Source organism: Hippocampus bargibanti, linkage group LG01, assembly GCF_051943395.1.
Source record: "Hippocampus bargibanti isolate YZ-2025 linkage group LG01, ASM5194339v1, whole genome shotgun sequence".
Classification (NCBI taxonomy): Eukaryota; Metazoa; Chordata; class Actinopteri; order Syngnathiformes; family Syngnathidae; genus Hippocampus; species Hippocampus bargibanti.
The window spans coordinates 19,788,863-19,801,990 of record NC_142734.1 but is presented as its reverse complement, the minus strand read 5'-3'; the positions used below and the strand labels follow the sequence as shown (position 1 = coordinate 19,801,990).

Genomic DNA, 13,128 nt, shown 5'->3' with positions numbered 1-13,128 from the left:
ACAAGTTTGCCGACATGTTCACGTAAGTTTGACATTATTTTGATCATTTGGGAATTGTGTGTGTGCGTTGCGCGCGCGTGTCCGTGTGTCTTTTCAGTGTTGAGCGCGAGTGTTGCTCATAACCTTTTTATTATTTTTTTCCATTTTAATTTTTAACAGATTGCATTTTTCTTTGTTTCTTCAGCAGACTATGACCTGCGCTTTCAGATGATGAGACTTCATTCGAAGGGAATTTGATATAGCACCTGCACACCTGCATGTGTTGACGATCCCCTCGGTTGAAAATGTCCACTAACACGGAGTCTATAAAAGTAGTGGTGCGTTGTCGTCCTATGAATGACAAAGAAAGGGCAGCCACGTTTGAGAGTGTGGTCTCAGTCGATGTCAAATTAGGGCAAATCATTGTCAGGAATCCAAGAGAATCATTGTCTTGCAAATCATCAAAAGTTTTCACTTTTGATTCGGTCTACAACTGGAAGTCAAAACAAATTGAGCTATACGATGAAAGCTTTCGGCCTCTTGTGGATTCAGTTCTACAAGGATTTAATGGGACCATCTTTGCATATGGTCAAACGGGCACAGGGAAGACATACACCATGGAGGGTACAAGAAACGATCCAGAAAGGAGAGGTGTGATCCCCAACTCTTTTGATCACATCTTCACTCACATTTCAAGATCTCAGAATCAGCAGTACCTGGTGCGCGCATCATATCTGGAGATTTACCAAGAAGAGATCAGAGATTTGCTCTGTAAGGACCGAGCACGGCAACTTGAGCTGAGAGAGAGGCCGGACACTGGAGTTTATGTCAAAAATCTGTCATCGTTTGTCACTAGGAGTAAAGAGGAGATCGAAAATGTCATGAATGTGGGCAATCAGAATCGCTCAGTGGGCTCCACCAACATGAACGAACACAGCTCCCGTTCTCATGCCATTTTTGTCATAACCGTAGAATGCAGTGAATTGGGATTGGATGGGGAGAACCACATCCGTGTTGGCAAACTCAATCTGGTGGACCTTGCCGGTAGCGAAAGGCAGACCAAGACTGGGGCTCAGGGGGAGAGGCTGAAAGAAGCTACCAAAATCAACCTGTCGCTTTCTGCTCTCGGGAACGTCATATCGGCTCTCGTGGATGGTCGGAGCAGCCACATCCCTTACAGAGATTCTAAACTCACACGCCTTTTACAGGACTCCCTCGGAGGTAACGCACGGACCGTCATGGTTGCCAATATTGGCCCAGCTTCTTACAACGTGGAAGAGACTTTAACAACACTGAACTACTCCAGCAGAGCGAAGAACATCAAAAATACACCATGCATCAACGAGGACCCCAAAGACGCCCAACTTAGGAAGTTTCAGGAGGAGATTGCGAGACTGAAGGCGCAGCTAGAAAAGCGCACAGGGAAGAAAAACAAGCGGAAGCAAAAGAGGAGGAGTGATTGTAGCAGCGGTGATGGTCACGGTCAAGAGAGCGAAGATGATGATGATGATGCTGTTGAGGGAAACAAAGGTGATTACTGGAGAGAGCAGAAGGATAAACTGGAGAAAGAGCGGAAAGCCATCATGGAGGATCACAGCCTGGTTGCTGATGAGAAAGCTCAACTTCTGAAGGAAAAGGAGAAGAAAATGGAAGACCTAAAAAGGGAGCAGAAAGAGGGCGAGCTACTGGCAACCAAAATTAAGGTAAAACAGGCATAACAAATGCCTAATTTCCCCTAAATCTAAAATACCTTCACATAGAAGTCTATCCACCCAAAATCAACAGTTTGAATGTTTCGTACACACTTGATTTGTAAGAAAAGTCCCTTTTTTGTCCTGCAGACAATGGAGAGTAAACTGCTCGTTGGGGGGAAGAACATTGTAGATCATACAAACGAGCAGCAGAGGATGTTGGAGTTGAAAAGGCAAGAAATTGATGAACAGGTACCAATAATTACAATGAGTTGAAGATGCAATTCTTCCGATGCCCCATCGTCCTGTTTTGGCTGTTTTTGGTTGACATACAAGTTAGGCCTGAAAATATTTGGACCGACACATTTTTACCAGGTTGAGTTCAACATGCAACCACATTGGACTTGAAATGAAATATTTTGACCAGAATTGAAGGGGAGACTAGTGTTTAATTCAAGTGGTTAGACAACAACGTCTGACTGAAAATGAAGGAATTGTATACATTTTTTCCAAACGTGCTACATTTTAGGGGCTTAAAAGTAATTGGACAATTAAGTGTAATCCAAGCAAAAAAGGTTTATATTTCCATATATTGATGCAAATCATTTTGAGTCAATCACTGCCTGAAGTCTGGAACCCATGGACAACACCAAACAATGGCATTCCTCCTCGATTTCTTTTTTATTTTTTCGTCTGAAGAACTTCTGCTGCACCTCCATTGAGAGCTCCTTCACAACAACAGCTTCCAAATGCAAAACCATACACCTACAATCTACGATTGACCTTTTTACGACTTAATTGATGACAGGTTAACAAAAAGGGGCAGGGGTTTCTGAGTCAATTACAGCCCTCTGTGTCAATTGTCCAAATATTTTTGGTCCCTTGAAAAAGGGGTATAAAGGGTGTAAAGGGATATAATTCTGAAACACTTCTTCTGATTTGGATATGGAAAGTCCCAAATTGCAGCTGGGATTGTGCACCTTAAGCCCTTATTCATTAGTGTATGACGGTATTTTGAAATATTTTTATATGAACAGCAAAAAATAAAACTTGTCACTGTCCAAATAATCAGAGTCAGAATCAGAAAACCTTTATTCGTCCCACAATGGGGAAATTTGCAGTCCACAGCAGCAATTTGAAAGGGGATGGAGTGGGGGGTGAAAGGATAGAAAACAAGATATTCTAAGCATAATATCAATAAAAAATGTCAACTGTATACTGTGCAAATGTAAATGTGCAAAACCGTTTCATAAAAAAACTGTACATAGTGCAAGTATCAAGAAAGGCATATTGATATATTGCATCTACCCATATTTACAAGTGTCCAGTTTTTTTTTCATGTGATCATTGAGAGTTGCAAAGCCTGACAGCAGTCGGTAGGAACGAGCAGCGGTACCTCTCCTTCTTGCAGCGCGGGTGTAATAGTCTCTGGCTGGAGGAGCTACCCAGTGCTGTCAGGGTGGGCAGGAGGGCCTGGGAGAGGCTGTCCATCATAGCTTTTAGTTTAGCTAGCGTCCGTCTGTTGCCCACCTCCTCCAGAGAGTCCAGTGAGCAGCCCAGGACAGAACTGACCCTCTTGACAAGACGCTCCAGTCTTTTCCTGTCCCGGGTGGTGATGCTGCCTGACCAGCAGACAATTCCATAGTGGATGGCTGAAGCCACGAGAGTCAGAGAAAATCTTTAGGAGTGACCCCTGAACTCCAAAAGACCTCAGTTTCCTGAGTAGGAAGAGGCGACTCTGTCCCTTTTTGATTAGGGCATCCATGTTTGTAGTCCAGTCCAGTTTATTGTTGAGAGTAACACCTAGGTACTTGTAGGAGGTCACCCTCTCAATGTCCGAACCCTGGATGTTCAACGGTGCAGGTGAGGATGAGGATAATTTCAGGCCCATCTGTATGCCTGAGTATCTTTTAGTGCACTGCATGTATGCTATTTCAAAAAATGTTTACCGTTTTATTTTCAACTCATGCACATACAGTCCGAGTTAAACAGAAACATTTTTATTTTTGATTTCCAGAAATGGAAAGAGCAAGAGATGCGACAACAGATGGAAAGTCGAGACGAGGAAAATCTGGAGCTAAAAGAGACCTACACATCTCTACAGCAGGAAGTTGACATTAAAACCAAAAAAGTGAAAAAGGTGATCTTAATTAAATTACTGCGGACATTAGACCTCTGCGTTAGCATTTCGCTAGGACGGACTTCATAATGACTTGATGTCAAATGTAGTCATCTTGTTGTTTTCTTTGTTCTTCAGTTGTTTGCCAAACTGGAGGCTGTGAAGGCAGAAATCCACGAAATCCAGGAGGCACACATCAGTGCACGCCAACAGCTGGAACAAACCCAGAACGAACTTACAAGGGACCTAAAACTCAAGTATGGGCCCTTCTGACTTTGCCCTTGATGCATGCTTGGAACTAAACCTGTTTCTGACATAAAGTTTCTTGGCAGTAGAACCTCTTTGGTGTGATCCGATTAGATGTTGTGTACCTTGTCTTTCCAGCGACTGCCTTTTTTGAGCGGCAGGGGTTCTTACGGTCCCCATTGTTGTTCTTTGTAGGTCTCAGATGATTGACAATTTTATTCCGCTGGAAGATAAAAACAAAATTGTCAACAGAGCTTATTTTGATGAAGAGGATGAATACTGGAAGAGGAGGCCAATCGCACGTGTGGAGCAGTAAGTCCAATATGATTTGTCTCTGACTTATTTATCCATTAGTAGTCATATCCAAACAATGCTTGCTATTTCCATCAAAATTCAGATGATAGACAAATGTGCTTTTCTGAGTTGGATAAGCGTGGTGAAAAGATCTAATTTTACCTTCATGTTTGATTAATATCATTGCACTTGACATTGTTGTGTTCACTCCGACTGCTCAACACATTTGCAGTGTTTTTGCGGTCAAACATGGAGAGTAACAGATTAACCCTTGGCACAGTCTTCACTTTATTCACAATGCTGTATCTACTTTTTAGCTTTTAGCTAATTTCGCACATGTGTTCAGTGATCCTCGGATGATGAACAGGCCACAGTCTGCCGTCGGATTCAGAAGACCTCTTAGTCAGCATGCTCGCATGGCCATGATGCTCAGCCTTGACATGAGATACAAAGTAACCACAATTCATACTCTTAACTTTCTTTTTTTTCTCTGTCTCAGCAGACCCAAAGCGTCAGGGTAGCTGAAGTCAAGTACGCCCAGTAGATGTAGTTTGTAAATGCTCTGCTGGGAACAATTCTCGATGGATACTTCACAATATAAAAATGTCTGAATAAATACATTCTGTCTTCTTGGTGACTTCAATGTTTTGTTAATTTGTACATCATGGGTTTATCCTGTCAGGCTGAAAACATCCTGTTGCTCGAAATGGATCTCCCATCTCGGACCACCAAAAACTATCAGCAGCCAGTCATTGCCCCAAAGGTGGTAGCAGCTCTGAAGGATGCTCTCAAGGACGAGGACGATCTTGAGGTGGATGCATCAGGATTTGATTGTAGCATTTCACCTGTAGCCAGTACAACTGGAAGCATCAGGAAACCAAAGTCTGGGTAGGTAAAAGAAACACTTTTGTGCCATTTTATTCAAATATGCCCATTTGGAAACAGTAACGACTGGTTCGGCTTTGTCATGCGATTTGAGTCATTTTTTTACCCTACTTCTTCTTATGGCTTTTATCTTTCAGTCGATCAAGAACAAGCAAGCAGCTGAATAGTCGCACTGTCTCTTGCAGCCCTCAAAATCTTACCTCGCCAATTTACCCACAGTCCCGTGGGTTGGTTCCCAAGTGATGGTAGTCTGCCAACAACTTTTCTTGTGCATGTTTTATCGCCGAAATGTGATCCAACAGAGATCACATGCTTTTAATATGCATGAATGTGAGACACACAAAATATGCAAGTATTTCCATCATGTTTTCATTTAAGTATCATTTCATTTGTATGTTGAATTACATTGCTTATTAATTAACTGCACAACTTGGGAAGAAGTGTACGAACATTTTCATACATAATCAAGTTTTTGGATTTCTCGCGCCATTTCCACCATTTTACAGTTCCTTTTTCTTGCCACATGACGGCAGTATTGCGTCACGGAGAACGTTTCCATTGACTCACGAGCAAACACGTTCAACACTTTGGCCTTTCTCCCGTCATCTCGTGTTTATTTTCGAGAACTTCCCATAGAATAAGCATGCGAACAATGTTAGTATACCTGAAGAAAAATGCAATACTTCATTGCAAACTCAATGAGATAGCAACAAAATCTTCATTCAAATGTGTAGCCACTAATATGTCACACCTTTCAACTCCTTGAATGGTTCCAACTTGCTAGCGTGCCAGCATGTCACCCCAATACATGTTGGCCTGTGATGGAATTGGCGTAAACGACATTCCAAACATTTGTGGATTGTGATGCAGATGTCTTGAGACTCAAAAACTCTTGAAAGCTATTTCATCCTTGAGGATGAATCACTTCGCCATGTGGATCCTCCAACCAATCGGAACCAGTTGTGTGAGCGTTCCAAAATGATGTTATCTGACTTTGTAATCATTTTTCTCCTTTGTCAGACTGTTTTTTTGCCTCCCTTAAAAAGGGGGTCTCTGAGGATGTAGGCATTTTAGTTCTTGCACCCCAGAAGAATCTGAGTCAATAAGTGTTTTTGGGAAGACTTAATTTCTCCTCGTGTAATTGACTGCACAATTTACTCCTCTTCAAAATGATCTATCAATCCAAAAACAAGTACAGCCAAAATAAAATGTTCTCTCGCCATTGCCTTGATAAGACAAAAAAATAAAATTAAAATAAATACTAATTTGATTACTTTTGGGGGTGACAGACTGCAGTGAACTGCGTACACCACAGCTGCCGGTTACTGAAGCACCCTCCGTTTTTGTTTGGGCAACGTTGGACTTCATGGGATGATAAGGAAGGATGATACCACTGTTGAAAATAAATCATGAAAAAAATGCATCCTGAAATGTTCTAAACTGGATATTGACTAGTCATAAAGCTTTGAGAAGAATGTCCTGCGGATGCATGAGATAAGATCAGAACTTTTTGACAAGGTATTCTGTTCAGATTCACAAAGCTAGCATACAAAAAAAGTGTCCCTCCTGTGGAATATTGACATGGCCTTACCTGTACTGCGTCTTTTTTGTTCAGTCTCTGGTTCAGTCTCTTGAATCTGCGCTGCGTACAACAAAATTTCAAAACTATAAACAGTGTTTGAAATAGCGTCTGCCCGGTGGGCCAGGGCGTACAACTTTTACATCGGGTGTACAACTTTCAAAACGTCGCGGCCCAAATGGCCGACATCTTCCTCAAGAAAAAAAAAACAAAAACGTTTTATTCAAATCAACCTTTTGTTTTATACAATAAACCAAGAGCCACAAACAAACTGCCTGAAAAGTATACTTGAGAGTTTTGAAAGCCGCTGAGAAAGAGGAGTCCCCGTAGCTTTGAGCAGACAACATGAACATTCCATCGTGCGCCATGATGACAAATGACTACTGGAGCAAAATCTTCCGCAAGGGTTATTTACCATAAATTAGGCAAGGGAGCATATATGGTAGGTACTTCCTTAATTTAAAAAAACCCTTTATACTTTGCAACCATTTTTTTGGGGGCGATCAGACGTCTCTTTGTGTTTTATGTTGTGAAAAATGGGGCAGACAACTATATGTACTTCCTGAGGCTGCTAAAGAAGCATGGCCTGCCACAGGACGTGCTGCAACATTTCTACACGGCTGTCATCGAATCCATCCTGTGTTCTTCCATCACCGTTTGGTTCGGGGCCGCCACAAAAATGGACAAAATCCGACTTCAACGGACAGTTAGGACGGCGGAAAAAATCATTGGCACCGCCCTACCCACTCTCGAGGACTTGCACACTGCAAGAATCCAAACTAGGGCGCGGAAAATCCTACTGGACCCTCCGCACCCTGCCCACCACCTTTTCCAGCTACTCCCCTCAGGCAGGCGCTACCGATCCATGCGCACCAAATCCAGCAGACATTTGAACAGCTTCTTCCCCCAAGCCATTAACTCTTTGAATTCTTTGAACTCTTTCAACAGTAGCCAAAATGGAACTGTATAGTGCCTATTAGCAGTTTTTTTTTTGACGACGATACTAGTGCAGCGTGTTCTACCGGAAACAAATTCCTTGTGTGTTCTACATACTTGGCAATAAAGATGATTCTGATTCTGATTATGGCCAGGCCAGGCAACTTTTCAGAGTTGTCTGCCCGGGTGTCCACTAACTTTTTGTCATGAGTTTCAGACACTGCTATAAAGGTATTTTAAAGAGAAAATGGGTCATAGTCACTGGGAAATTATAAAATGGCCTTCGATGAGCCCTGTCGAACATGTGTGGAAGCCCAGAGGGAGTGAAACATGTTTGCTCACAATTAGTGGGCTAAATTATTGCTGAGTTATGGAGAAATCACACTGAAACTGAATTTTTATTTTGCAATTATACCATCAAATGGTGATGCAACAAAATGTTTGGGCAAGTTTCATGAGACTACACAAACATTCAATGCAGTGTAAGAAACCTTAGACTCCTCTTTTATAAAATAAAAAAAACTTCCTACGTTAAATGGGTGTGAAGTCTTCTGAGCCTGAATTGGGGGTGGCTGTACAAAAGGCAGATTCTGCCCCTTAGTGGGAGGGAAAACATTGCCAGAGGTCTGACCAGTGCTTTATCCCCCGTCCCACAATAAAAACCAAAACCCGAACAAATTCGGGTTATGTGCAGATGATGTGAAAATGAGCCATTTTGCCCCCCACTTTCATTGGATTTGGTTGGGGTGAAAAACAGTGCGATTGCATTTTGTTGCATGGGTAAAACGTTTGAAGTAGAGGTTTCACAATATTTGGCAAATCAGTTATGCAATTGACAACTGTTTTAAGAATCGAGTAATAAAAGAGCTATTGTTGAATTAAAAAAATGTCCAAATCCTTTGCGTTTCAGCCTTGAAGAAATAATTGCTCTCATTTCTGCATTCCTTCCCGAAAGTCTATTGATTTTCTTTTATGTTTATTCAAAATAAGACACTTGCAAGCATCTGGTTTAACTTTGGAAAACAATCACTGAACCAGTGAATCAGTGTCAAAAATGTTGCGAAGTACAATATCCTCCCCTTGTGTGATATTTAATTGTGACAGTCCTAGTTTTAAGTACCGTATATCTGAAATGCATGGCAGCCTGGTGCTCCAGTGGCGAGCGTGTCGGGCTTCAGAGTGCCGAGGTCACGGCTTAGATTCTGGCCGCGGCCTTCCCGCGTGGAGTTTGGATTTTCTCCCCGTGCCTCCATGGGTCTTCTCCGGGTCCTCCAGTTTCCTTCCACATTCCTAAAAGATGCATGACAGGCTGATTGAACATTCCAAATTGTCCCTTGATGTGAATGTGAATGCGGATGGTTGTCTATTTGTACGTTGCAATTGGGTGGCAACCAGTTCAGAGTGTACCCCGCCTACTGTCCGAAGACAGCTGGGATTGGCTCCAGCAAGCCCCCTTTGTTGGGATTAGCAGATAAAAAAAAATGGATGTATGGAAGGAGAAAGAACCCTCAACAAATAAGGCTCATTTTGACTGGGATTTGATGAATAACATAACAGGATGGATGTTTCATGTCATCAGATTTTGACACAAACCCATTTTTCAGTCCACAATGCAAACATGGGGATCAAACATCTAAAGATGGAGGACACTGATTTGCTGTGGCGACCCCATGAAGGGAAAAGTCGAAAGGAAAAGAAGAAGAAGATTGTGAATTAATTCAACAGCAGCTCTTTCTATCCGCACACCTCCCTCAGATGCAGAGCGGGCCCATTGTGTGACAATCTAACAGGTTTGCCTCATTCTCAAGGTTTCGCGCCATTAGAGTGAATGGTCATAGCACCAGCCACAAGATCACAGAGGAATGTCAATACATTTCCATGTTTGCCTTCCAGGGGCCTGCGGTCATTGCGGGGCCCGTCTGCATCAATGTGTCATGCTGCAGGAGAAAAGCAGGAAACAGAAAAGGAACTGGATGCGGGAGTGGTGATCGATGGGAAAGTCAACAGGATGATGGGGGTGGGGAGGACCTCATGAAGAAGGAGATCAACTTCCTCGTCTCCTTCAGTTGAATGGTTACTGATACCCATGCTGGGAAAACTCATTGCTCATTAATGCTTGACACTACATTACGGTCAATGAAATATAGCATGATAATATCCGATCAGGAAGTGTTGTGGCCGTGACACCACAGCATAAGGCATCACTGATAGGAGAATGCTCAAAATGGCAACCCTCACATGCACACACACACATACTTCCTAATCCATAAATAAGTTTTGATAAATTATAAAATTGTGGAAAATGAGTTGAAAACGCCAGTATTTCCCCATCTTCACTTTTTTTTCAAATTACTCTGACTAAAACATGCGAATCAAACCTGAAGATGGAGGACACTGATTCGCTGTGGCGACCCCTTGAAGGGAAAAGCCGAAAGGAAAATAAGACTGACTAAAAATCCTGAGCGACTGACTGAAGTTGTGATGGGCACCAATGACCACTTAAAGGTCAACCGACACCATTTTTTTGTTTCCTAACTGACATCATAAAAATGTTTTATAGCATCTAAAATAGCCAAAACATGCAGGCTGATATCTTTAGTCAAACGCAAAACACCAATAAAAATGACTTAAAGTTGCCCAAAACTTCCACTGATGAGCTCAAAACCGAGATATTCAGAAAGTCCCGCCCCGAGTTCGTGATGTCACGTCAGGAAACTCCTTCACAAACTGCCTTGCTCCAGAATCAAAACAATGGCTTCAAAGAGTTCAGATTCGGAAAAAGATCATTTCTTGTTACTCATCCAGTTATGAATATGATTCAAATAGTTCTGAAGAGGAAAGCGCAAGTGTTTGCGATCGATTAAAGAGGTCCTTCCGTATCAATTCGAGCCATAAGCGACGAAACTGGTGAAGGACACGACATATGAAGCATATATGAAGCTCCGTGAATAAGCAATATTGCATCAGTTGGGTGATATGTGGCATATAAGGACATGAATAACAAATAATAAGCTACAAGATGTCAACATCAATGCAGATTGTTTCCTGGTTGTGCATGCAAAACGTTGTTTAAACTTTAAAGATGAAGAGTTACAAACTTGCGTGTGAATGACAGCGGTTCCATCCATCGCTAACTCCGGTTAGCATCTCGTTCCAGCAGCTGAATGTTTGTCAGATAGGTTTGCTCCACTATTATGACGATTGCTCTCTTTCACCACTGGAAGCAACTTTCTACCCATTGTCAGGCTGAGGGGATGACAGCGGTTATCCAAGCGGGGATTCGCGCACTCTGGGGAGCTCCTCGGCTGGCGCTAAACTGCTCTGGCTGCGTTGGAAATGCTGCATGGTTTGTCCGCTGGGAATTTGTGTAAACTTGCACCTTCTTTATGTGTTATTGGCTGCCACACGATTCACCATCACGTTATTTATGTCGTTTTGCTTCGAATTTCGCGATCTACATGGTGTTTTCAGACAAAACAAAGTACCCAAAATACAATGTCTTTCGCTTTCTCGATCAGGGGCGTTCCCTCCGTGATGTCACTCCGGGATCGTCATTACCTCGAAAACAAGACTTCATGAATATTCAGCGCGAATCTTAAAACGTAAAATATAGCTAATTGCGGTGAATCTTTGTAAAATGCGGTAGGTAGAAGTCATTTGAAGTGATTTTACAAATTATGGACGCAACTTATCCAGAGGTGTCAGTTGTCCTTTAAGAATGTGGTCTATGACCCAAAGCCACCAGGCACGGTGACCCTGAGATATGGAAGGGGGGGTTAAATAAGATGACCCCTCCTTGTGAGTGAATGCAAGTCAAAGTTGTCGTTCTAAACCTACTTTGAATATCTAACTTATAGGTGTTGTTTTTAATTTAAATTACAGTAATTAATGGTGTGACAACCAGCGTATTTAATGACAATGGATATTGTATTTATATGGGCAGGATATCAAGTTCTAAAGTGCACGAAGGAGTTAACAAACGTTGCAGTCAGTTGTTTTTGCATTGGTAACAAAGAGACCACATTCACGAGGAAAACCTGAACTAATTTGTATTTGTCTGCTGTACAAATTGATCTCATGAAAGCATATCGGTGAAGTGCTATAACCGCATTGCCAAGTCATGTAACATTGATGTTTTCGTAAAACCTTTTCAAACCCCACATTATGCATTTAATCGGGGTTTGGTTTCCAGCCATAAGCTTGATCTGACTCATGTGGTTGCTTTGTTAAACTCTAGGCAGGTCTTTAAAAAAACGCTTGAAAACGCTTGTAGTGCTTCCAGATGTGAACTGCCAGAATATTGGGAACCAAACATCTGCATCTACATGAATGGTAAATACCCATCACCCTATGCTTGCAGCACGCCACGCTCAATTTTTTTTTGTCACATTCTGCCGTGGTGGCACAATCATGCAATAAGCCTCACAGATCATATGTATGTATGCATACAATACATGCATACCATGTACAGGACTCATCATTGTATGACTCACACTCATCATAGGGTGTTAGTCATCCAACGAGGAACACAAGAATCTAATGCAAGTGTTGTGTGTGACTGTATGAGCTTTTACAGGCCTTTTAGCCATGCATACTACACGGGGAGCATTTCCTGTTTACCAACAAGAATCTAGGGGAGCTACTTTTCTACTACTTAGCACCGAACCTTTTCTTACAGTATTTCAAGTTTTGATCTGAAAGATGATGGTGTCTGCACAAAAGGGATTTTGGGGTGTATCAAAGATTGCTGTTTTGTTGCATTGGGGGAGCTCAAAGGCCATCATTGCGCAATGACGGCAATTGTTGAGATTTTCAAGAGCCCTGGCCTTTTTCTGCAGATAATCCACACCTGTTATGTGAGCAAGCTGTAAACCTAGTGTGATGTCACGAGAGGCTGGGTCCTGGAGGGGAAATAATTCTTCTAAAATGGCTCCACCCAGCGAGTTTTGGCCCCATCTGGTGGAAGGCAGCAGTCCAAACCCTACACCTGTGGCTTGATTGGCATGAGCCTCTGAGTGGCGGCCGGGGAGACAAGCGCCATTGTTGTCCTCTGTGGAGGAACACCGAGAAACGGATTGCTGCATGGAACTTGTCGCCAGTTGGGACCCTAGGACGGAACACTGGATTTGGAACCTTGCTAATGGTGGCTAGGCTACCTAGGAAGGACATCAAGAGGGGCGAGGACTAAAAATATATGGAAAAGAACCCCATCTTCGGTTTCACCTCAAAAGAGACTTTATTATAATTTAAGAATTGGAAGGGACGCTATTCTTGCCTTTTTTGCCTGTGCCTATCAAAATCTTTGTTTGCATTCAAACTTATCGCCCATTGTACTCCTTGTCCTGCCCCGCTGAGAGCTAGCATCTCATGCCATCACACTAGCCAGGCAATGCTAACGT

General features: G+C 42.5%; 1 protein-coding gene and 1 long non-coding RNA gene across 2 annotated transcripts in view; one reads left to right on the top strand and one right to left on the bottom strand.

Moving 5' to 3' along the window:
• The first annotated feature begins 284 nt into the window (after positions 1–284).
• On the top strand, positions 285–5,763 carry LOC148903427 (kinesin-like protein KIF3B). The gene is made up of 8 exons (XM_089002279.1): positions 285–1,682; positions 1,821–1,922; positions 3,688–3,810; positions 3,928–4,046; positions 4,231–4,347; positions 4,676–4,781; positions 5,012–5,217; positions 5,352–5,763. The coding sequence occupies exons 1-8, from the start codon at positions 285–287 to the stop codon at positions 5,455–5,457; spliced, it is 2,277 nt and encodes a 758-aa protein (XP_088858405.1). The 3' UTR covers positions 5,458–5,763.
• Positions 5,764–8,189: 2,426 nt separating this feature from the next.
• LOC148903425 (uncharacterized) overlaps positions 8,190–13,128 on the bottom strand; it is a 30,394-nt gene continuing 25,455 nt past the window's right edge. The window contains exon 3 of the long non-coding RNA XR_016115748.1: positions 8,190–9,019. This is a non-coding gene — a long non-coding RNA (uncharacterized LOC148903425). The remainder of the gene's footprint in view (positions 9,020–13,128) is intronic.

Coding starts and splice junctions, on each gene's coding strand:
- LOC148903427 (XM_089002279.1), top strand. CDS start 285: ATGTCCACTAACACGGAGTCTATAAAAGTAGTGGTGCGTTGTCGTCCT. Junction 4,348..4,675: donor CCAATCGCACGTGTGGAGCA/GTAAGTCCAATA, acceptor ACATGTGTTCAG/TGATCCTCGGATGATGAACA. Junction 4,782..5,011: donor GCCTTGACATGAGATACAAA/GTAACCACAATT, acceptor TTATCCTGTCAG/GCTGAAAACATCCTGTTGCT.